The sequence below is a fragment of the Phoxinus phoxinus genome (genome assembly GCF_949152265.1).
Source record: "Phoxinus phoxinus genome assembly, chromosome: 22".
NCBI classification, from domain to species: domain Eukaryota; kingdom Metazoa; phylum Chordata; class Actinopteri; order Cypriniformes; family Leuciscidae; genus Phoxinus; species Phoxinus phoxinus.
The window spans coordinates 19,174,960-19,200,775 of record NC_136897.1 but is presented as its reverse complement, the minus strand read 5'-3'; the positions used below and the strand labels follow the sequence as shown (position 1 = coordinate 19,200,775).

General features: G+C 37.4%; 1 protein-coding gene across 2 annotated transcripts; it reads right to left on the bottom strand.

Annotated features, from left to right (window-relative positions):
* On the bottom strand, positions 1 to 25,768 carry fer1l4 (fer-1 like family member 4). Of its 2 annotated transcripts, XM_079598291.1 has the most exons (46): positions 25,474 to 25,768; positions 25,243 to 25,298; positions 23,231 to 23,319; positions 23,034 to 23,133; positions 22,782 to 22,876; positions 22,056 to 22,097; positions 21,789 to 21,962; positions 21,520 to 21,580; positions 21,266 to 21,397; positions 20,074 to 20,136; positions 18,789 to 18,873; positions 17,565 to 17,727; positions 17,217 to 17,391; positions 16,441 to 16,627; positions 15,664 to 15,942; positions 15,211 to 15,314; positions 14,200 to 14,308; positions 13,542 to 13,731; positions 13,327 to 13,447; positions 13,085 to 13,185; positions 12,897 to 12,984; positions 12,692 to 12,808; positions 12,421 to 12,573; positions 12,009 to 12,192; positions 11,744 to 11,868; positions 11,371 to 11,505; positions 10,883 to 11,056; positions 10,296 to 10,406; positions 9,904 to 10,065; positions 9,311 to 9,476; positions 8,225 to 8,337; positions 7,525 to 7,641; positions 7,397 to 7,436; positions 6,905 to 7,008; positions 6,632 to 6,766; positions 6,407 to 6,523; positions 4,515 to 4,642; positions 4,130 to 4,300; positions 3,699 to 3,853; positions 3,020 to 3,201; positions 2,666 to 2,751; positions 2,312 to 2,410; positions 1,646 to 1,887; positions 1,252 to 1,550; positions 1,043 to 1,143; positions 1 to 930 (listed from the first exon to the last, which is right to left on the bottom strand). In XM_079598291.1, the coding sequence occupies exons 1-46, from the start codon at positions 25,550 to 25,552 to the stop codon at positions 750 to 752; spliced, it is 6,090 nt and encodes a 2,029-aa protein (XP_079454417.1). In that variant the 5' UTR covers positions 25,553 to 25,768; the 3' UTR covers positions 1 to 749. The 2 variants fall into 2 exon arrangements, with proteins under 2 accessions (XP_079454417.1, XP_079454418.1); XM_079598292.1 differs by lacking the exons at positions 25,243 to 25,298; positions 25,474 to 25,768 and adding an exon at positions 24,220 to 24,381.
* Positions 25,769 to 25,816: the final 48 nt, after the last annotated feature.

The window sequence follows — 25,816 nt, the reverse complement described above, 5'->3', positions numbered from 1 at the left end:
GGATCATCACAAGATAATTTTATTTATGCATCTTAAACAACCTGTAATATCTATAACAGTTAGTTATTATCAAATCCCTTAATTGTTCTAACATTCCCAGAATATATTCATATATACATATATATTAAAATGAATACATTAAAAAGCAGCAGCATGATTGGAAATTACTTAACTGTTCATAAATCTCTTATGCTCACCAAGGATGTATTTCTTTGATCAAAAATACAGTAAAACTGCAATGTTGTGTGGATGTGAAATAGTAAATTACAATTTAAAATAACTATTTTCCATTTTAAAATGTAATTTATTCCTGTGATGACAAAGCTGAATTTTCAGCATAACCCATTCTTCAGTGTTACATGTACACAATAACAGTTGTCTTGCTTAATATGTTTGTGGAAACCGTGATTCATTTTTCCAGGACTTTTTGATAGAGAATCAACAGAAATCTTCAGTAACAATGTAAACGTCTTTTTTGGTAAATTTAATGCATGGTTGATGTAATTAAAGTATTAATTTCTTTGGAAAAAATCTTACTTACAGTAGTGCACATTGAATTAATCATGATTTAAAGCATTAAATAGCACTGAATTTATTGACAGGCAATTGTTTGTATTGTTAAAGTGCAATTTTAGATATTACTGCTGATCTATATCACAGTTTTCCCATTAAAAGCAAATAATGGCTACAGTATGTACACATGGGTAGCATTACTTCCCCTGTTGATGGATGCATTTCCACCTTCCTTCTCATCCATTAACAATAAGCTGGCTGATGTGTGTAGGCAGGGTGTAGAGGATGAGGACGAGGAAAACCCCCAGGATAACCAGAATGAGCAAAGCAATGATGTACTTTTTGTATTTCTTCCAGATGAAGAACACAAAGGTCTTCAAGGGGTTCACAAACCAGTTGAAGGAAGTCTTAGGACGGCTTAAGGGGACAAAAAAAACGGGACGTATTTATGTAGCACATTTTAGCAAGCACACGATTAAAATAAAAATGTGCAAACTTGAAATGATATAAATGCATTTTGGTCCCTTACTTTGGTTTGTCCAGAGGTTCGGGTTCTTTGCGTGCCTTTCCCACAGGGTTCTTCTCGGCTTCCTCAGCTGGCACTAACTGGAACTCAGCCTCTACTTTACCCTGCAAACCACAGAAATGAACGAAAGGTTTGAGTCCACCTTTACAAAGTAAACAAGTGTTGCTACATTCATTGTCCTCAATGTTGGTGCACTAAAGAAGTGCTTGTACCATTAAGAGGAAGGTGTTTCCACTGTTGTCCACAAATTGCAGATCTTCTGGTTTCATGCTGCTACGCTTACTGGACTTTTTTTTCTTCTTCTTGTTTTTCTTCGCTTGTTCTGCCTCTCTCTCCTCTCTCTCGATGTCCTCCTGGCTCTTTAGTTTGATGAGCGGCCACCAGCCCTTTATCCTCTTGCTGCGGAAGATGGAGAAGCGAGGGCCGGCCTTGTCTTTGGCCATAGTGATGCTGCATTGCTCTGATGATTTTGCTGCACGGACCATATCGCTGAGACGCAACTCTATGGATCCTAGCCGCAACAGTTGGAAAGGAATTCATGTTTTTACTGACTAACTAGAAAACGTAAGTAGATTTCATACACGACCAGTGACTAAAACCACTAACCCAAGAAGTCATTGGAACCGATGCGGTCATAATCCCAGACCTGCAGTACCAGAGCAGCCGGCTGGCGGAACTCAGTCTTATCAAGGGAGAACAGGGACTCCTTCTTCTTGTAGATGACCTCCTTCTCCGTGGGAAGATAGTCAAAGTTGAAGACAAAGCGCCAGTTGAAGTTGCCTTCACCAGTGAGGGAATTAAAATGCACGTCCGTCTCCTGTTTCTCATCATCCAGACCTTTAATCCAGCTGGTGAATGTAATACACATAAATGCACATGCATGCATACATATATTTTGTATTATTATTTTGTACATATATAATTGTAAATAAATATTACAAACATTATAATTCGAATTATTTATTAGATTATACACTAGTGTTTTGAGTAAACAAGTCTCCTTTTATTTTTTATTTTCTCATTTATTTGATCGAAAAATCCAAAACTACAGAAAAAAAAGAAGAGAAAAAAAGGTTGCGCTGCTTAATATTTGTGTGGAAACTGTGATGAATTTTTTTTAAAATGATTTTTGATGAAAAGAAAGCTCAAAACAACAGCATTTATTTGAAATAGAAATAGTTTTTAACATACATCTACTGACCCCAAACTTTTGAACGGTAGTGCTAGTTTTTATGGAATATAACTGTGCAATATAATCTTGTGCATCCTTACCCTTTAACATAGATGTCACTTGATGGCTCTCCAGTGAAAGGATTGACATCATCCAGAACAACATCGTCAGTATTCCAGATGATCACACGCAGCTCATAACTAGAGACAGAGGGTTCAATATTCTCTCATTAAATAAATATAACACATCAGCAAGATGTAAACTAAAAGAGCAGAATTATTATTCTTGATAGATATGTAGGAAGGAATCTTCTTTAATTCTCTATATTTAGTCTTTTGGGTGAAATTGTGTCCTTTGAACATGATGCTCAATTTGAGTCACTATATATATATATATATATATACATATATAGGCCTATATATAGCTTCAGTATAATGTGATATCATCTTGATTACCTCTCTGGAAGTCTAGGTTTGATATTAACAGGTGGTGGTGGAGGTACATCTACAGGAAACATGTCAATCCACATGTGAACGTAACCCTGTTAGGTGAAAGGCAAAGACATAAGAGATTATGTTGCAACTACATAGAGTTATTTGGCATTACGAAATACATCTACAATTGGAGTATATAAGATAAAAGATGAAAAACTAAAAATGGGGAGGAATTACAATGCAAAATGTAACAAATCAACCCCGAACTTCAGGTGCATGAGCACCACATTACTAACAGCTCTAACTGAATAGTGTAAATGAAGACCCAGGCTAACTGGCTTGACTAAGGAGTCATTGCGTGTGATGGAGTCTGACCTGAGGAAGGCCAGGCTTTTCTGCATTAAGCAGTGAGCGGACCTCCACATGCTCAGGAACCAGAGGACACGCTCCCTCGCAGAACTCTCTCATCTCCTTCCAGCGCTGAAGGACACTCAGAGCTTTATGCTCATCCAGTTCTGCGTAGTCTTCCTCGGTCTTCTTATTCTTCTTCAGCAACTCTGCAGCACCAAATTCTCATTTTAATAATCTGTTATGTTATCCATAAACAGATCCAACATATTTAATGCACCTATGAAGACCATGTTATGGGTGTACCATGCCAATGCACCCATAACATGGTGTTCATGGGTGCTTTAAATATGCAAATGCAACATATATATATATATATATATTTAATTAATTAATAAAAAAAATAATAATAATTGTATTTATAATTGTATATACAAACATGTATTTGATATATACATTTAGCATTTTGACATGAAATAACTTTTTTGGATCAGTATAAAAAGGCAAATTTCCAGATTCAATGTCGTAAAACCATAAAAGGATGTGAATATTTTATTTATAGCCCCTGTATATCTCTATAGTTTTGAGCCAAACTCAAAATTTTCTTTTCCTCAGAAAACAGGGAAACTGAACAAAATGTTTCTTTTTGTATTACATAAAGGTGCTTTATAACCTTTATTTAAAAATATTAAAATGCCATCTCCACCTTCTGGAAAAGCCTCATTGGGAACTTTGAAGATCATGTTGAGAACTTTAATTTCAGACTCCCGGTACTCTGGAGATGGAATCCCATTTTTGCGGCAGAGCTCCAATAATATCGTAGTGGGTTTCTTGGCATCTCTCCATTCATTATAGCCATCCCTGAAATCACAAGACAGTCTAATCTGATTTAACCTGTAGAGAGTCAAATGAAAATCAGGCCACAAAACTGCCTGATTTGTCTCAGTCTAAAACGCTGCAGCTGCAAACAATCAACTGAGAGCACTCCAAATATGAGCTTTAAAGCAGTCGATGAGCTTTCAGAAATTCTGATGACGATGAAGACAACGACAGTAGAGGCCACGACAAAGATAATAATACTAATCATCATTATAATCATTATCACCATCATCATAACAGGCTAAAGCCATTACCCACTTATCATAATGAAGGGCCAGGCCACACCCGGCACGGTGGCGGCTGAAGAAACGGTTCTCCAGGTCCACGCGGGTCTCGCCAATCAGGTCATCGGAGCCCACAAGGTCATGGTCAAACACGCACAGCGTGAGCTCTGTCTCCAAGGGGAAGGACACGGTCAGCTCGAACACTCTGTGGGGGAGACGAGGATGCAGCACATTAAATCAGTGAACAAATCTGACAATATCACAAACAATAGTTTTCAGCTGCCAATGTACATGTGCTTTCAAGAGTAAAAATACAGACAAAGCCTCAACGAAAAATGCTCTTTAATCTTTAAACTTAAAGGCGGAGCTTCTAGCCACCACAGTTTCTCCCATTCATTTTGTGAATAGACAGCACTTACTCTCCAAACACTGGGTTCAGTTGTTTGGGAATGTAGCGCTCTTTGCTGTCCATTTGCTGCTTGCCAACTTTCACCACCACATAGGGGTCTGCCTTTCCATTTGGGTCTGTGGGTGCCAGATTGGTTGCCTTATGAACAGAAAACACATGGAGTCGTGAAGGAAAACACTGCACCATCGTGATGCATGCATTGTGTAAGTTCTTGTATAATTGTGATACATGCATGACTATTTAACTGCAAAATTCAAAAGGTGATGCAAATCGTGAAAAACACAAAGTTGCGATGTAACGGAAGTAGCGACAGATCTTCTGCATTGCGAGACAGCATAGAGGCAGGGCCGGATTAACCATTAGGGCAAATGGGCAGTTGCCCAGGGGCCCAGGACATCTAAGGGGCCCTGGGCACCGTCAAATATTATGTTAGATTAGAGGTGTGCGATATCACGATTTTTGATCGTGGACGATTAAAATGTCTCCACGATCTGCTTTTGAAGAAATATCGTATGATCGTGCATTCTATCAGTTTGCAGTTCTGGCGCCTCCGTCTCAACATACTGTACAGCGCGACGTATATTCACATAAAATGCAGAGGAACGGGACACTGTAGTTTATAAAAATTAATTATTTGCATGTGCTTTAAAGCCTTGCCGGTTAAACATGTCATTCGCTGCTGATGCGCTGTTCTAACGGGCGCTTTTCTGAGCGCAAACACCCGACGCGCGCATGCAATAAGCCTGTCTAACATGGTTACTGGACTAAGTTATCTTTCGAGTCTTATTGCTCTAATACTGTCAAATACACACAAGGTTTACATAAACAAAGTTGGTTATGTCTAAAGTGAAAGAACAGTAGAAAAAATTAAGAAAAAAATCTGATTGTCAAATGTGTGTATATTAGACTCGTTGCGCGCAGATCTTAAAGTGACAGTAGCCCTAGCTAGCCCTAATAGTAAACATGCTGCCTTGTCCTTAAAGGGATAGTTACCCAAAAATAAAAATGATGTCATTATTTACACACTCACTCTAATGTTGTTCCATACATGTATTAATTTCTTAATACAAGTGTGGCTAACCGGGCGGTTGCTGGTCCCCATTGACTACCATAGTAGGAAAAAAACTATTATGGAAGTCTCTGGGGTACATCAACTGTTTGGTTACCCACATTCTTCCAAATAACTTTTATTTTCAACAGAAGAGGGAGAGTTATTCGGCTTTTAAACGGCTTGAGAGAGTAGGCTAAATTATGACAATTACATTTTTTTGGAGAACTATCCCTGTTAATAAAACAACAAAATATTTCATATCATTTAATGACTTTCTTCAATGCTGTGAAATACACATACTGTAGCTGAAAAAAATAAAGCACTGTTTATTTCATTTGTATAAAAAGGGTACAAGGGTCAAAAAAGGGTCCTACAAGTCATTGTGCCCAGGGGCCTCTGAACTCTTAATCCGGCCCTGCATAGAGGAACAGATTATCGAAAATTCTATGGGACTTAATTCTATAGCTGTGTCATTTAGAAAGCTGCGTTTTCCGGAGATCGCATTTGTCGGCTGCATACGTCATTGAGGCTGCTTCCTTTCAGTAAACTGACCACTACATTCAACAGTCATCAAGAATTTACAACAGTTTATGCTTCACTAGGAATAACGGTCAATTTTATAATGGCTACTGTTCTGAAATAAGACATCCTTTATGAAGAATGCAGTCGACAAATGCGATCTCCGGAGGATGCAGCCTTCGCAATGAGACGCACACTATGAATCGGTTGTTGATTGGATGGTGGCAGATCTAAATGTGAGTTTGTAGATGATTTTTAGAAAGGGGTTTATGAAAATCTAAAAAGTTCATGTCCACTCAGAATTTGTAAATAAATAATACAAATGTACTCACTTTTACTACATACACCCTCACAAGGACTTTGATGGGTGTATTTTTGGGAATCGCATTAGTGATCTGACAGTCTGCGTCCTCGTCTTCGGGAGCAATGGGGTATATCAGAAACGATCCCTAAAATGAAGCACAGCTCTGGTTTAACCTCTAATCCTCGACTTCCTTCATGCATGGCGTCACACTGTTGATGTAAGGCGTAAGAGCTTGCCAAAACACACATCTTACCTTAAATTTACCCATATATCTCGAACTTTCATCTTCCTCTTCATCGTCCAGGCTGGATTTTCCTTTGTAGACAGGAAATATGTGCAACCAATCCATGAACTGACTAAATTCATTTTCCAGTTCAGACTTGTAAAGCTGGGGAATTAAAAAAAAAAGGCAGAAAATGTATACTGACAATTGTTTTGGTTGGTCTGAGAACGGAAACAAAACACTGTAAACACATTGAAACATTTTAACAAATAAAAGAACTGCCCTTTGAAGAATATTTCAAACCTCTAGGGTGGAAATGTTCTTCCTCTTTGGAGCAGGAGGCTCCATTTCAATCACAGCATCATCGTCCTCTGCGTCTAGCGCAGACATGTTCAGTGCTGCTCCCTCTGCAAAATGTGACATTACATTGATGCTTTGAAATATATTCAGTCCTAAGCATTTTCCTTAAAGTAGAGTCTGGTCACTTAGGCCACAGTAATGTCATCACATTAGAAAGCTCAAACCATGGTATCTGTAAAGCGCAAACAAATTATGCCACAATTTTTCTTAGAGGAAATTTAACTTTCAATCAGTCCATAGCTGATTTTAGTGCATGTATGAAGTAATTTACCTTCCGATTCACACAGGTGTAGCAGAGTAACCACATAGTTTGGTATTTTGTTATGTAGTGCATTTGTCAATCAATTTTAAGTGTGTTAAAATACATTTTGAGGTCTTTGTCAGAATTTATTGTTGGGATGATCACAATTAAATCACGCTTTGTATTAATAATACCTCCATCATGCCCATCATCCAGGTCATCCTCTTTCTCCTCCTGAAGAAGAGACATAAGACTTTTAAATGTTGAAGAAAACAATAAGGCCCGCAATTTAAAACCACATATTATCAAAATCAGTTATCACCTGTTTTTCGAGTTCAGCCAGTGACGCATAATATTTAGACCACCAATCAAGCTCCTCCTTTTCTGGTGGCTCCTCCTCTAACTCCTCCTCTTTTTTAATCACCTTTTTGATTGGAGACTGAAAATGTAGTTGTGCACAAATTCTTTATTTTAAAATTTAGATTCTGTCATTTACTCACCCTCATGTCCTTCCATGGTTTTAATTTGTGAACAGGCCTTAACACACTAACTATGAACACAGATTTTTAAAAGCCAAACACACACACTCATGATTGAAAGCCTCCCATTTGGATGTCAGCAGGGGTCTTGGCTAGGCAGTGGCTGGCCAATTAATCAGAGTGATCTAACAGCAGGAGCTCAAACTGCCACAGGAACACACTTCACTGCGCTCAACAAACCAGCAGATTCACACCGTAATCAACAGGTTAATGGGTGCAAAGGGCTTCACATTTAATAACGGCAGACTGTGGTTGGTTAAAAACATGTGCACTAAGTACTCATTAGGAGCTATTTCAAACATCCCAAATGCAGCCAACTAACGTCATCACACCCAGACTAGATACCCCATGACCACAAGGCAGCTGTATGTGGCTGAATAAAAGTGCTTTCAAAACCTCTGAAACCTGGTGGAAAATATCATTTTGAGGAACACTGAAAGTGATCAATCTTATGGACTGAAAAATAAGGACAGTGGAACTTACTGTGATTAAGTTGAGAGGGTTGATAGGAATTTTGGAATGCTTCAATGCAAGTCCTCCCAAATCCATGGTGATCACCGTGGTTAGTGGAGTGGTCTTCTTGGGGGGCTTTTTCTCTAAAACCATGAGAGAATGTTTAGGAATTTGCAATATTCAAAACCAGTCAACGTCAATCACCAACTTTAGATGTGAAGGTTTTATTTTGAATGAAAATGTGGTCATCCTCCAATTATGTGCACTACGGTTCAAAAAGTCTAGGGTCAGTACATAAATAGCTGTTTTCTATTTGAATATATTTATGTAATGTATTCCTGTGATGACAAAGCTGAATTTTTAGAAGCCATAACTCCAGTCTTCAGTGTCACATGATCCTTTAGAAATCAGTTCAATATGTTGAATTGGTTCTCATGAACCCATAATACATTGTTTTTCAGGATTCTTTGATTTAAAAAAAAGAAATTCATTTGAAATGGAAATAAACTAAAATATAATCTTTACTGTCACTTGATCAATGTAATGCATCCTTGCTGAATAAAGGTATTAATTTATTTTAAAAAATCGTGCTGCCCCCAAAGATTTTAACGGTAATATGTGCGTAATTTAAAACTGGAAATTGCGCGTCATTTAAACACCTTATTTAAAAACATCCTACATTGTTTATTGTTTGTGTAGAAAATAATATAATTGAGTGCGAAAAAGCGGTTGTTCTGAAAAAAAGACCAATAATCAGCCTTTACAAACATTACAAGAAATTAGCAAATCTCAATATAGAGACAAGTGAAAGCGCTGTCTTATGAGCTATATTTTGCAATTCGTTGCAAGTAATTTTTGTGTATGTTGTCAAAAACATGAACGCAAAATGAATGCAAATTATTATAATAAAAAAACAAATATGTTACCTTAAACTAGAGCAATATTAGAGTATGGTCACTGTCTTTTCTCATTTCAACCAGGTTTTATGTCATCCTATTTTTTTTATACAGCATAAGAGTCTGGTGGACTTCTAAATGTAAAATATTTATGTACACAGCAGATGCTTTCATTTTGGCCTTTAAACCACAAGCATATGAGCTATAGTAGGTTCCATACCCTCAGGCTCCTCTTCCTCATCTTTCCACTCCTCTTGGTCCCTGGGCCCAAATTGCACAAGGTTTTGAACCACGTGAGTTCCCACCAGGACCATCCTCCCAAACGCCCTCTGCTCCATAATGAAGATAGTAAGAGGAGGATGCAGGTAGACAAGCTCTGGAAGTTCCTGAGGACACATGACCAGTTATGAGATATTGTGCAATTGTGATAATAAAAGTAAGCAGTGGATGATTAATACTAAATCACCTTCATCAAATGTTTAATATGTGGTATATTTAAAATGTTTAAATATTAATATCTGTCTGTCATAAAATCACATTATTGCTTTGGTGTTTGCAAAAGGCATCAAGCAATCGCAAATAAAATCCTACAACTAACAAAGACAGGGCACCATATTGTGCAATAAATCATTCTGAGCAAGACATCAGACTATCAAATTAAAAGAACTCAACATCAGCCAGAATCTAACCAGCTTTGCTTTGTAATTCTGTAATTCTGTAATTCAGTATATGTGATCAAAGCTTGTATGGAAAGTATGTTCTTCACACAGCTCTTAAGATAAGGTCTAATACTTTAATAAGAGGGAGTCTTACAACATCAAAGTGTTTAACCACATCATTGAAGTTGGGGTTCAGCTTGTAGCTCTGAATTTCCTCCGACTCGATCATCTGGCCCGCACACTCCATCCTCACTTGAGGTCGCTCCACTTCAAATAGGTTGACCCTCTTCAGGTCCCTCAGGCCCCAGTACAGCACCTGCCGTTTAAGGGTTGGAGTTCAAAACACTGTAGTGCACGTACCAAACTAGTCAGCTGGCAAACTTTTGCTGCAATTTTAAAGGCTCTCTTGGGGATTGATTTATGAACACATCTGTTTTATGTGATAAATCAATATGTTCTTGTGCATTTAAGACCTTTAAATGTTGATGTTAAACACAACTGCGATTTTGATTCAGTTTATTTCTGTTCAAGGTTGTGCCTTTGTACCTCTATTCTGTATTGCCTCAGCATGGGTCGCACTCCCTCAGGAATGATATAATGGCATTCTTCTTTAATGTACTGTGGTTCTTTGGGGTCAACATCCAGTGGCAGAGTTGGCTGAGATCGATTCAGAGCACACATACATGACATTTAAAAGGCTTTTTTTGACACTTTCTGTTGTAAATAGAGGTGAGGGTGAATTTAGCAGCAGGATTGATTACAAGTCATCTATATCTTCAGGTAAAATATGTACTGTATATATACTGTTCAAAAGTTTGGGTTCTATTAGATTTTTTAAAGAAATGAATACCTTTTTTCAATAGTGATGTATTAGATCAAAATTGACAGGGAAGACATTTATAATTATAAATTATAAAGATTTATATTTCAAATAAATGCTGCTCTTTAGAAAGTTTCATGCATCAAAGAATCCTGAAGAAAATGTGTGTGTGCCTTTCCATACATTCTGCTGAATAAAGCTGTTCTCTAGCACACAAGTGAATGCTTTTAGTCGTGTGCATGTGTGCGCAAAGGAAGATACTCTATTCACTGTGTTTTGCAGTGAAATGAATGAGAAAAAACAGGGGTCCCACCTCTCCAAAGCCAGAGTAATCCAACTCGATTAGCTCAAGAGCAGCCAAAATTTCACCAGCCCTGCTTTTGCCTTTTGTGATCTCAAAAAACTGCAGCTGGGGCTTTTTATATGGCTCTTCCACAAACTTCAGCTCTGGCTTTGCAAATGCACGACCAAGGTCTTGGGGACTGCCCTGTTGTAACATTGAAACATACCACACATGAATCAAATAAATGATACTGTGTAATAAATATTCATAAATCTGACATCCAGTTATCACATATAAAGAGTTTTGAAGACTATTCATGAATATAAATAAACTTCCTAAACAGGAACAAACAAAATAAGAATTTAACTGATTTAAAAAGATTTTCTTACGTTAAAACCAAATCTATGCTCTTGTTTAGCAAAATGTTTTTTGATTTTTTTGCGTGGCATTTATAGGTGATTCACAGATTATAGGTGATTCACAAAGCATTTGAATGCATTAAAAAAAGTATCACTCACTAGTTTGTTGTAGTCATAGAGGTTTATGATGACCACAGGAGGGTCTTCTCTGTACTCGTCCTTACTGCCCTCCATCAGAACCTGATCATAGAGGAGTAACTCACACCATGTCGGGGACAGAGTTTCTTCCATCACCTACAAACCATACAAACTTTTAACAATCCCAGAGACACAAAATTGCAATCAATACAGGCTGAATGATTCATTTATATGCCCATTCAGATCCTATTAGACTTAATGGACCTGTCATAAATGACCAATACATCTCTTGGGAATTGAATAAAAAAGTTTTCATGTAGTGCTTTTCATATCCATTACTTTTTATTGAGGACATAGAACTAAATTAACTTATGTGTTCATAGATGAGACCCACCCGTGTGACCTGACACTGAGTGTTGAACACAACCTTGGTGAAGGGGTCGGACAGTCCATTGTCGTCAGCTGCAATGATGCCACGTGCCTGATAAATGTGAGCACGGAGCTGGAAATAGCGACTGTCTGGATGAAAGGACAAGGGAGGTATGGTATTTTTCATGAAAGTGAATCCAAATGTCATCCAAATGGAAATATATTGGTTTTCAAAGGAGCCCGAGACAATTATGGAGAATATCAGAGATGTTTGTATTGGGGAAAAGTACCTTCCACTGCTAATTTGGTAGGAGGCAAGTTACGGGGAATCAATGTGCCAGATGTCGCCTCTTCATAAATGGGTCTAAACTCTGCTGGAAGGCTAGTGACACAGTTTTTTGCGTACTTTGTGATACCAAGCCACATATAGACATCCAGTTTGGCGAAGATTTCCCCCACTGGCCCTCCAGGGGTCTACAGAATGAAAAGTATAAAAAGTAAGCCACACATATATTAAATATTTTTAGGGAAAACAACAACAACAAAATCGCTCAAATCCAATAATTCACTACAATTTATTCATCTGAGGATAAAGAAACCCCTTTCATTTAACACACTATTTTATGCCAGTTTTATTTTAGGAAACTAGTAATAACTTGTTTTGGACAGGACAAAATGTTGCAATATGATGTAGGAATTCACCTTCATGTACACAGCAGTGATTTTCCCACAGTCTTTACCCCTCTCTTCTTCCACCAGTGAAAAGAGGATGGAGGGTGCTGGGATTCTGGCATAGGCCACTCGCCTTCCTCCACTCAACATCCATAAAAATACATCAGGCAGTGTGCTCTGAGGCTGACATATGAGAACACAAACACACTTATATACAGGTCTGCTGGCAAAACAAGTGTGTGCGTGTGTGCGTGCGTGTGTGTAAGGTAAACATTAAGATACAGCATATTGATAGCATTACTTCTAGGGCCAGAAAGCGGAGCCTCTTTGCGATATTCTTGAGATCTGCTAGTCTGTCTTTAACTGTATTTCTGGTGAGTCTCTTTTTGACTCTCAGGATCTGTTTGGCCAGCAAAACCTGTGAAATAAGGCAATTAATATGACATACTCTGTAAGTGCAACTAAACCATATATCCATAATACCAAAACCAATAGAATTTACTTACAATGTTCCTTTTGATGAGCCCCACACGGCACTTATCCAGGGTGTTTTGGCGCGCGTTTCTCTTCCTGTCTAAGTTACTGATGTACTGCCTGAAGGTCCAATGAGAAAAAGTTTTCTATTATCCATAATGTGCTATGAAAGAAATGGCTACAATGGACTCAATACAATTTTCATGGAAATGTGTCCTACTTGCAAGTGGAAAAGAATTCCAGCACGACATCCACCAAACGTTCTTTTGCCTTGATTTTTGATCTTTTCAACAGCATCTCCACTTCATCAATGCCAAATTCCTTGAAGAATATAGGACATAATTTAAACTTAGATGATTCCAGCAAATAAGTGAAAAGGATGAGGGGAATAACCTAGCATTTCAAAGCACCATATTTGTAATCCAGATAAGTAAAGACAGAGTATTCAATATCTGCACTTACCAGCCGGTCGGCCATCTTGGACAACCAGTTGCTGTTGTGGAATCGGAAGGTGTGATCCTCAAAGTTGCTCCACACAAAGACGCATGGTTTCTCTCGGGACAAGGTAATGCAACTAAATGATCTGAACGAGAAAAATAATGATATTTACGGTTATTACTCCATAATCCTACTCCACTCCACATGATAAGCTGTCAGTCTTGATGATGTCATTTCACCCGTCATATTCAGTGGGCTGTGGTCTCCTGGGTGCCGTGACGGATTTGTCTTGAGGTCCAGGGTTCAGAAGTTGACCTCTCTCCAGCTCATCATCTGATTCCAGCAGCGGCTGTCTGTCCTCAGCCAGATTCTCCTGACTACCACTCTTGCTGGACTTCACTACCACGTCTGCAGTTTTCCCATAGTTCCCTGTGAAGCAGCGTTGTTCTTATGAGGCAAAACTATATATATTAAACATATTTTTCATTATTTTAAATAAAGCTGAAATAAAATAAAATATAAAAATAACCTTTAACTTAAAAAAACGTGTTAAATGTTAAATGTTGCCTTGCAACTAACAGAAATAAAATATATTTAAGTTGATGTACTAAAAATAAAACTGAAATACAAATAAATTAAAGCTATACAGATATATATATATATTTAAAAACTAATAAAAAAGACAAAATACATAACAAAATTACTAAAACTTTAACATACTGAAAATATAAAAATAAAAGCTAATTCAAAGTATGAATAAATGCTATAATAGGTAAATAAATAATACTAAAATAACCTATTTAAATCAGCTGTGAAGTACACTGTTGTATGAGTGGCTTGTACTCAAATGGCTGTTTATATTAAGTAGCATTATGATATTAAAAAGTCCAGTCTTACCTATAGAGAGCTCAAAGGTGACAGGTTTGGTGCCAATAGTAGGATCTATCATTGTAACTTCAAAGAAGGACGCAAACAACAAAAATTCATCCTTCTCTCCAGTGAAATTCTACATTAGAAAAAAACAGATACACAGTCGATTATATGTAATAATAGTTCGGCACGACTGCAAGTATGATATTGAGAATTAGTGTGTCCCAAATCTGAAATGAGTTTTCCAAAAATACCCGGATGGTCTACTCTTCCGTTTAGAATCCGAAGCACAGATCTGTGCGCACTCTAACGGCTAATATTGCCCACAATCCATTGCACGTTGGATGAGGATTCGATTAGAACTACAAACACGAATAAAAAATGTGACGGATGTGCAGGTCTGACGGTTAAATAGAGAGGTTTAGATAAAGTGGTTAGAGTGATTAATAATCAGTATTCTGTAATCAGTAATCAGTATCTGCAACAGCATTGTGAACTTTTGTAAAGATACGTTTGGTCATTAACTTTTAATTGCATCGTTATGCAAACACATGAGGAGAGTTCACCGCATGAAAGACCCACGACTTGCAGATAATCATGCTGCTACATTTCTCTCCGAAACAGTAGGAAATTAAATTGTATGTGGAGGATTTTAACTGTGACAAGATGATTGACAGGGCAAAGTATGCCTACTCTTCTGCTACACACTAAAAAGTATGTACTTTTTCTTCACAAAAAGAGTACATACTTGTAGGGCATAGTATAAGTAGTCAAATTGGGATGCAGCATTTGCTTTTCTTGCAAATGAATCAGTGTTTTGAAAGAATCAATAAAGTGAATTATTTGTTGACATACAGACTTGTGACCACCTCCTGTCATAACGAGTTACTACAAAAAACCCACGTAGCCTGTTAGGGTGTTGTCTTGAAACACCACTCGGCCAATCAAATTCAAAGACTATAACTAACGGTTGTATAATCTGAAATACTACATGAAAGACCGTTTATCTTTTCCTACCAGGCAAACTTGGTCACTGACCTCAGGAAGAGGGTGAGCATCTTCCACTTCCACTGTGACGGCAGCTGGTACCTCAGTGCCACCATCTTCAGATTCCTCGCCAGGTCCACTGGGAATCTGCACTGCTGATTAAAATCATCCTCTAGTCAATGACTACAGTGCTAGAGCATCTTTGATACATGTTTGTGTGTATATGAATGCATAATTCTAATATGTGAATAAAGTTTACATTACACATTGACATTAAAAGTTAGTGACAAACAAGTTTCAGACACTCCCGACATCTGAAATTGGTCGAACAAACAGGTAGCCCCGCCCCAAAACTCACGCCATTGGCTGAGCTAATGTTATGATGTCTGGCCCATTCAGGATGCTCCAATAAACAGATCCCTTTTAGCGCCACCAAGGCAAAGAAATGGCAAACTTCACCATACATAGTAAAATAAATATATGCACACTATTTCTTTTTACTACCTTCTTTGCCTGCTGTTTTGTTTTTCTTGGACTTTCGGCTCTTGCGTTTAAGATTAAGCCTGCTGATTGAGCTCTTCACATTAGCAGCAGTCTTACTCTCCGTCACCACAGCCGTAGGGGAGGAATAAACCTCCACGCTCAGTGAGAGAAGCATTCTGCCCCTGTAGAAGATCCCTTCACTCAGACCTTCATTAAGATCCCTGTGGATGTCTCTCAGCGTGGAGTTTTGAGGAGAGCCGTAGAGATTGACCCAAGCTGGGCCAAAAGTGGGATTGAAACCTGATGAAGGAAAGACGAGTAGGTTGCAAAAGGTATAATAAAGTAGTAGTTGTTCAACAAGAGGTAGAACTGAGGTAACCAGAAGTCACCTAAATGTTAAAATGATGATGTGGATACATGACTGAGGGATTCAAAAACAAATTTGGACTTAGAGTGATAGATCATACCAAAAAATAACTTGTCATCATTTATTCACCCTCATGCCATTCCAAACCTCTATGACTGATTTTCTTCTGTGGGACACAAAAGAAGATATTTTGAAGAATGTTGGTAACAAAAGAGTTTTGGTTCCCACTGACTTTTTTTTGTAACCATAAAATGAAAGTCAATGGGAACGAAATTGTTTGTTTACCAAAATTCTATTATATATATTGTTTCAAAGAAGAAAAAAAGTCCTACAGGTTTGTAACAACATAAGGGTGAGTAAATGATGACAGATTTAGCTATTTCCGGTAAACTATCCATTTAAACTTTCAGTATTCAATATAAAAAACCGACCATTTCGGTTGGGATTGGAGATTTGAAGAAGGTCAAGGAAGTGTGTTGCCACAGCCACATCTCCAAAGTTGGCATCATCAAGGATCTGGATCTTGATCCGCCGAGCAAGAGGAGGAAACTGCTCAATGAAGGATATTTGTTCATTCCACTCAGGAGCATTGGTGTTGCTATCTACTGACGTTTCCCCCTGTCAAACATGTTAACATAATTATTTTCCATGCATTTTTTAAGAGTATTCTACTATAGTAAATAACTGACTTAATTTATCCAAAAAAAAAAAAAAACTATACGTAGACTAACGTGTTTGTTTGATGGGAACAGAGAGTTTAGGTTTGGCTTCTGAATCCACTTTTTTTTTTACATAAGACATGCTCTGACATCATAGCAATTTATTTTGAGCTGAAATATTTGCCAACACCCTGTGTGGCAAGACTAGAACAGTTCAAATACTGACACACCTCAGCCCATTTAACAAACAAAAGCACTGTCAGGGTGTGTGTGCGTGTGTGTGTGTGTGCGTGCGTGTATGTGGAAATAAATTTAAAAAGGAAAACATCATTAGGAAAAGAAACTAAATTTTTATTTATTTAGACTGTTCTTCAGTGGACTGACTGATCATTTGACTGTTTAAATAATACTGTCAAGGCATATATCAAAGAAAGAGTTTAAGCAAACATATCGTGAGAAAGACTTTCAGTTGTTCTGCTTTAAACCTTCTGTGTTAGAAATACTCTGAACAAAATGTATTATTCAAAGTTAGATGGAAAGAAAATCACCTGCTGTCCTGCGAACGTGACCTGAACATAAGGGTCAAGGAAAACCTTCTTGTCTCTCATTATCTTCCCCATGAAACCAGAGTTCATGCTGGGTAGGCCTTCAGCCCTGAAAATCTTCAGGACAAACTTTGCCCAAGGACGTTCTGATGGCATCCTCTTTGGAAGGAGAAGGTTCCTACATGTCACATGAAAATATACAAAAACTTTTAGGTTTCAGCTGCCGAAAAGTATCCATTGAACACATTGATGCCAATGGCCAAAGAACCAAACATCTAATATGAATGTTTCTTTTACTGGGAATGGGTTCATAAGAGGAGAACTGCCATGTAACATAAGACAAGCTCTTACTTTTCAATGTCATCATTCTGGCTACCAGCTGGTGCCAGGCTGGCCATGCCCATAGGGTCTCCTTTCATTACCACACTCACTGTGCACTTCACAAAGCCTTTAATTCCCGAGCGGGTATCTTTTGGGTCAGTAAGCGGAGCCCATTTCTGGTAGAATCGATGATCTGTGAAATATATTCTGTGTTAAGTTGTTGTAATGATCAATGTTGCAGTTTCTAAGTCAACCTATAATCATTCTTTTTCACCACTGGTGATAGGATAATTATCACCATTAAAATGTCTAGGAGAATGTAGCGTTTTATCAAGGCAATGAACTCATTTTGGCTCTGTGTATCAAAGATTGCAATCAGAATTTATTGTTTATTAAGCTGGGTTTATATAAATATTAAAGGGGCTATATGTAGAATTCAGAAACGTTGTTATTAGTGACACCGGTGGTCATTAAGTGTACTGCAGCAAGAAACTTATTGCTTGTGCTCACACTCGTGCACACATACTAGAGACTGAACGTGGTTCAAAGCCCTGATATACTCACGGCAAAGTTTTTTGTTATTTGCTTAAAAGTAAATAGAAGTTGGAAGCACCTTTACAGCTATCCTGCTAATGAACATCCAGACGCCGTCCACGCTGCTGACAGCGACGGTTAGATTAATATGTGCTGACCACTTTCCTCTCAATAACAAAATAAACACGCAACAAAAATGACAGCGGTGAGAAAGCAACAGTTAAGAAAGCATCTGCTCATAGCGATGTGGATATGTTTGCACAAGGTCTGCAATTCACCGGCATCATGTCAATTTAATCAGATTAAATTTAATTAATTAAAACTACACTTATGATAGTTTAATTAAGTATACACGAGACGACAGACAATACAGATCTGGCTATCTGAGACTATAGTTTGAAATAATTCCTTTTATTTGCATGGCACATTGCCATTACAGTACAGAATAGCTCTTTTGGCATTATCATGAACATTATTTGTTTCATGTGTCATAGAACGTAAAAGAGGGTTTCGAATGCATGCACATAAACGTCACATCCTTTTGATTTCCCTGGCAAAAACGTCCAGAGTCCTTCAAATACCGGCTTTCATAGAAAACCTAGGAAGTAAGGTCTCTTTTTTTAGGTTTCGTCACAAGCTGTTCACACATTGACAATAAAATGCGATTAATACATGAAAATTCTTACATATAGCCCCTTTAATGCTAAAGCGTCATGTTACCTTGCTGCTGATGCACTGTGCTGATGTCGATCTTAAAGGTTCCTATGTGGCTCATCAAAAAGGCAAGCATTTTCTTATGAACCACCTAAAATAAAAGAAAATAGCCATGATACATTCAACACACATATAGCAAAAATATTGTCATATAACAAAAATTATAATATATAAATTACACTATGTAACTTTTTTTTTCTAAATTAACAATATATCATCAATCCTTCTTCCAAAACATGTTTTTGTCTTACCATAATTCAAAATGGTAAGTCTAAGTGTTTATATTTTAGACCTGAATGGTTTTTCACAGGAAATTGCGTACATACATAACTCGTCCGAGCGTGTCTCGTCAAATCCGTAAATAGAGAAAAGTTGTCAAAATGAGCGAGAAAGGTTGACATGAACATGCTAAATATAGAACCTCAGGGGAATCACCCATTTAATAAAACGCTGAACAGAGGAGATTCTGCTGGCAAAATGAGAATGCGACATAAAACAAGAATCAACATTGGCTTGGCTTTTTTCGGAGATCACAAGAATTGAGGGATTTGAAATGTTGGCGTTTGAAAAGATGCCATTTTTATTACTCAACAGGTGAGTAGGGTATTTTATTGAACAGATAAATTGCCATAACAGGTCATCTTGAGATAATTTCCATCTAAACACCTGTGTCACGAACCATATTCATCGGCACAGTCACACATAGCTGAAGCACAACCAAAACATATTCTTCTGCAAAATGCATGCAGTTTTGTTTTAACCACTAGAGGGCCAGAAATTACATAGTGTACCTGTAAGACTGAAAATATTGGTTGGGGCCCTGGTCTGAGACAAAATGGCCCTGCTAGCTAATTAACATTCGACCTCCCCCATACAGCCTGACTTCCTCTCAGAAACAACGAAGAACTCACACAAGAACATGGTTTAATGTGAATGTTTATCGGCACAGTCACACATAGCTGAAGCACAACCAAAACATATTCTTTTGCAAAATGCATGCAGTTTTGTTTTAACCACTAGAGGGCCAGAAATTACATAGTGTACCTTTAATTCATATCAAAAGTTTATTATGACTGACTGAACCCGACTACATTCGGTTACACCAAATAAGTAACACTTAAGGGTCAGATTAAGCAGAATTAGCGTGTACATTATCAGTTATTACAGGCAAAATATTAGTGCATTAAAGCCCCTTTAGCTGCGACATATGTAAGAAAATGATGTAAATCCCTTTAAATCTTTCTTTAATCCTTTATGTTTGTATGTTTCTATTGTCTCTGGGAATTCTTACCGAAATTTGAATCACTTTATCAAAGAGCACATCTTGTGTCTCTTGGAATTCAAACATGAAGTTCTGAAAGACAAAAACAGAGAAACAAAACAATCAAGAGAGATGCTCAAAGCTTTAGATGCTTAAAGGCCCCTTCACACCAAGAACGATATAACTATGCTAACTATAACGACAACTATATTAGCGTCCACACCAGCTGACAATATAATTCTGTTTATACTGCGCACGTTGCAGTTTTGTCTTCTGCCGCGTTAAATGTTCGAGCTCTTTAAAGCAGGGTGGATTCTGTTTGGCTGTCAATGTTTTTATGGTTCATTAGATCCACCTGAAAGTGATTCCAACAGTATCGTCTCTCCGTGAAGTTATCGTTATAGTTGTGGACTGCTATTCTTTTAAAGATGATCTTAGTTTGAATGATCTCGAATACTGTTATCCATGCATTCATCTGGATCTGTAACACTCTTTACGCTGGAATTAATCAGTCCCCACTCTCGCGTCTAAAAAATAGTACCGAATGCCGCTACTCGTTTTTTGAAACTCGCCTGTGTAAGTTGGTTACCTCACTTCATTGATTACCTGTTCAATTCAGAGTTGATTTTACGGTTTTATTGAATATTTTTGTATTCAAAGCACTTCATGGTCTTACCCATACTTATATTTCAGATCTTCTTTATTCCTATCTCCCGAGAAAATGCTCAGATCCTCCTCCCAGCTGTTATTGACTGTTCCAAAATCTCGGCTAAAATCCAAAGGTGACCGGGCTTTCTCAGTTCTTGGTCCAAAGCTCTGGAACTCCTTATCATTTTCCATCAGATCATCCCCTTTGTTATCTACATTTAAATAATCTCTTAATAACAAATTATCAGGCTTATGCTTAACTCGATAACACCTTTAGTTTTGATCATATTTTTATTTGCTTGGTGATGTTTTGTATTAATCCTGTTATTTTCTGATCTGCTTTTTATTTATTTTAATAGTATTTCAAATCTTTTTTGTTTCTGTAATGCTTTTATTGTAGGACAATATTTTATGTCATTTCAGTTGTGCAGCACTTTGGTCAGCTTTCATGTAGTTTTAAGCTGCTATATAAACAAACTTGACCTTTATATTTAGAATGATTTTCAGAACTATAGCTTTATAGTTATTATCACTCTTGGTGTAAACGGCCTTAACGGTCTTTGCAAGCAGTTACCTCATTGTAAAATGGACAATTGGTAGACTTCTGAGTAGCTGTGTGCCTTTTCTCATCCCCAATAGTCACATACACTGCTGGGTTGATGTTCACCCCTACCAGTTTCTGAGCTTCAATCACATTTACATTCACCTGAGGGGAAAAAGAGTGCAATAGAAGACTTAACCCTAGTAGATTCTCATCAAACAGTTCCAGTTATGAGGTAAACAATTACTATATGAAATAAGTATGTTTTCCTCATTGGATTGTTTTACCTGGAAAGACTTCACTTTAGGTGTGATGGCAAGCTCATGTTTTGCTATGGCTCTGCAACGACTAAACACATCAACAAAGCAGTGAGTCATTATTATTCATCAAACTTGTTACATTCTCAGATTAGATTTAAAATATGGGAATTACATGATGGGTAATTTTTAGTTATGCAATGTGTAATGTATTGTATTACACTGCAATACAATACAATAGAATAGGCTTCATAATGGTGTAGTGTAATGTATTACATTAAAAGATAATTGAAACGCACCTCAAAATGGGAGTGAATGTCACATTGGCACATTCAATATCAGCAAAGTCATAATCATCATCATAGTCATTGTCATCATCTTCGTCTCCGTTCTCGTCGTCAGTTTTCAAAAGCCCCCGACCAATCATCCTGGTTTCACGGTCCATCTGCTGAGGACGCAGGCTGTCTGAAGAACTGCGAATTATTGAAATTATCAGTGTGAATAACGTGAATAACATGAATAAAGGGTATGAAAATTTATAGTGGATCATACAGAAAATGTTCTACCTTGGTTCCGTAAAACCTGTGTTTCTGATGACAAGCTCTGAGCTGAAATAGAATAGAGAAAATGGCATGAATGGATGGATGGATGGATGGATGGATGGATGGATGGATGGATGGATGGAAAAGAAGGAAGAACGTAGAAAGAAATTAAATAAGGAAGGAAGGAAGGAATGTAGGTAGGAAGAAAGAATAGATGAAAGGATGGAAGAAACGACAGAAGGAAGAATGGATAGACAGAAGAAAGTAAGATTAGATAGAAGGTATAGCTGAAGTATAGCTGTAGGACAAAAGGATGGATGGATGGATGGATGGATGGATGGATGAATGGAAAATTAAGGAAGGAAAATGTTGTAATGGATAAAAGCAACAGGACGCAATTAAGGAATGTAAAATGGATTAAAAAGGATGGATGGATGAATGGTATAATGGATATAAGCATTGGAAGCAATGAAGGAAGGGAAAGGGGATGGATGGATGGATGGATGGATAACATAATGGATTAAAAAAGTGTAAGTAATGAAGGAAGGGAAAATGGATGAAAGAAGAGACAGATGGATGAATGGATGGAAACAAGAGGAAGGAAGACAAGAAAGATGAAAGGGAGGATGGACAGAAGGAAGAAAGAATGGATAGAAGAAAGGAAGAATAGATGAAAATAAACAGAGAAAGGAAGGTACAAAGAAAGATCGAATGAAAGAAAGGGATGGATGGATGGATGTGCTAGTTTACCCATCACTGTCCTCTTCTCTGATGAAGTCCTCACTGTCCCACCCCCCTGCGGCCCCCTGAAGAGGGCTGTACTTCACCTCCAGCTCCATGTAGATCTACACCAGAAAATCCACCATCACATTACAACACAAAACCTAACAACATATGAACATCTAGAATGATTCAATAATCTTTCACCACACCGATGTTAGAATATCATGAAGTGTATTTGTTTAAGGGATGTTAAAGTAGTGAGGAGCGTTCATCACTCACATCAGTAAGACTGTGCTGACTGTCTGTTAGAGACTCACGGAGAAGCAGCTGTCCCACAGACACCACATGCTGCAGGTTGATCACCAGCTTCCCCAGCAATCTGTCACACATACAGCGCTCATACCAAATCTTCTAATATTTGTTATGAATCATTCAGTTCATTTCCCTGTCTTATATACAATGAATACTGTTCTGACCTGTTGCTGAACATCTTACTGCAGTTGTAGACACTGATTGACAGCACTTCATCCCTCTCAACCTTCCCATAGTGAGGCCATCTGAAGTGCTAAAGTCACATATTAACAATACCAGAAAAAAAAACTGTAAAAACATATTTATTCCACACAGGCTAAATCATCTCCTTCAGATGTTCAACTCATGATTATGGATCTGTATCTATCAGCTACAGCTGGCTCATATCTAGAGATAAGATACAGTTTAAAGTTTTCTATTTTAATATATTTATAAAATGTAATTTATTCCTGTGACGGCAAAGCTGAATTTTCAGCATCATTACTCCAGTTTTCAGTGTCGCATGATCCTTCAGAAATCATTCTAAGATGCTGATATAGTGCTCAACTTATCAACATTTGTGATGTGTGGGATGAATAGAAAGTACAAAAGAACAGCATGTTGTCTGTATGTCTTAGATCTCTCCTGACACACATTTATAAAGGTTTGCGTTAGATACCTCCCTCTTTTACAGTCACTGCATTTCTCATAAACGAAAACCCCAAAGACTTCCTCTTCATAAAGCAGTGTTGAACATTATTTATCTTCACTCGGGCTGAACAGCTTTTCTTTCTTGTCCTTCCCACTATTCTAATATCTGTTAGCTTAAGTTAAAGGATAACCTTGTGACATACCTCTAGACAAATATTTTAATTTCATTACTGTATCTGAGCTCATAGATGTGGCTGTTTACAAGACATGTTCAAGTCCCTTCTGTCATTTCTAACCACTAAAGGTGTGGTTAGCATGAAGATCTCCTACTAACATACACAACCATTAAACACTGATTTCAATTTAACTATATAACAATGAGCAGCTACATTTGTTGCTTTTACAGCTTTTTCACCTAATATTGCACACATTTGCTATGTAGGCCTATAAGGTTACATAAAAAGTGAAGCTGGTTAAATGGATAGTTAATCCCAAAATGAAAATTCTGTCATTAATTACTCACCCTCATGTCGTTCCAAACCCGTAGCCTAAGGCTTCTCTTCATACAAAGTAAGATTTTGTTTTGTTTTTTTAATCTGAGAGATTTATCCTTCCATTGTCAACAGGCAACTTTCAAGCCCTAGAAAGGTAAAGACATCAATAAAGTCTTCCACGTGACTGCCGTGGTTTAACCCCGCGAAGCGACAAAAAAACCCCGTAATGTATCACTTTATTTACAAAGTATTAAAGGGACAGAAAGCTCTCAGATTTCATTAAAAAGATCTTGATTTGTGTTCTGAAGACGAACGAATGTCTTACGGGTTTGGAACGTTGAGTAGGCCTAACGTTAGTTGATGACAGAATTTTAATTCTGGGGTAAACTAACCCTTTAAAAGCCCCTGCTCTGTCATAAATCTGTGCTCCACTGTGATACACTACAGCTCAAAAGTTTGGGATCATTATTTTTTTTTTTTACATAGTCTACTAGGCTAATACTTTTATTCTTTTTTTTTTTTTATTCAAATAATGCTGCTGTTCTATTGAACATCAAAAGATCCTGGAAACATGATCACGGTCTCCTCAAAAATATAAGCTGAACTGTTTTCAACATTAATCATTATAAAATATGCTTTTTGAACAGCAAATCAGCAGATACTGATTTCTGAAAGATCACGTGACAGTGACACCGAAGATTGGAGTAGGCCTTGATGCTATAAAATTCAGCTTGTCATAGCGCGAATAAATAAAATTTTAACATAACAACACTAGAAAAGTGAATTTAAATTGTAATACTAGGTCATAATATTACTGTTTTTCTAAAATAACTGTAGCCTTGGTGAACATAAGACATTTCTTTCAAACACAGATTCGTACAGACCCCAATCGTTTGAAAAGAAGCAGCTACTGGCCTAATTATCTTTTATGAATGGAACAGTAATTAAAATAGTAGCTGTTTTGTTAGTATCCTGTTGTGATTATCATAACTTTAAAAAAGGCAGCGGATAAATGAACAGAAGTTAATCGTAAACACAACTGAAACAGTTACCTCATTGAAGATGGCTATATTCGCACACTGAAGGATCCTGGTTTTGTGAGTAAATCCTGCACCGTAAACAATGTTTTAAAATAGTAACATGATATAATCCCTCAATCATATCCCATATAATCTATAAGTACTGAAGATTTATATAACAATATATTCAAAACATCTTTTATCCAACTGAATAGACAATATTAATCATATGGCAATAGTTATTCCTCAATATCCAGCGCTTACCTCTAAATGACAACTCCACTTTTCTGTCATACTTCCCTGGCAGATTATATATCTTCTTTAAAATGACAGTAATAGACATGGCAGAGTGCTGGTGTGTTTCTGCGTCTTGTAATCCTGATCCACCGGTGTTAGCTTTGAGTGCAGTTGATCCTCATTGTTCTTGAGGTATATAATGCAATCTAACTTGAAGTGGTAGACCGATATATCCTCAATTAAGCCGCGTTCAAATATCCAATATACAGGTGGCCTTCGAAAACACTGTCATACTATACGATCCTACACCTTGAGGAACTGTGCAGGAATTCCATCTGAAGGAAAACTCCCTAGGCAGCAGAGGAGTTGG

Coding starts and splice junctions, on each gene's coding strand:
- fer1l4 (XM_079598291.1), bottom strand. CDS start 25,552: ATGTCTATTACTGTCATTTTAAAGAAGATATATAATCTGCCAGGGAAG. Junction 23,134..23,230: donor AGTAAGATGTTCAGCAACAG/GTCAGAACAGTA, acceptor TATGTGTGACAG/ATTGCTGGGGAAGCTGGTGA. Junction 11,869..12,008: donor TACCAAATTAGCAGTGGAAG/GTACTTTTCCCC, acceptor CCTTTCATCCAG/ACAGTCGCTATTTCCAGCTC.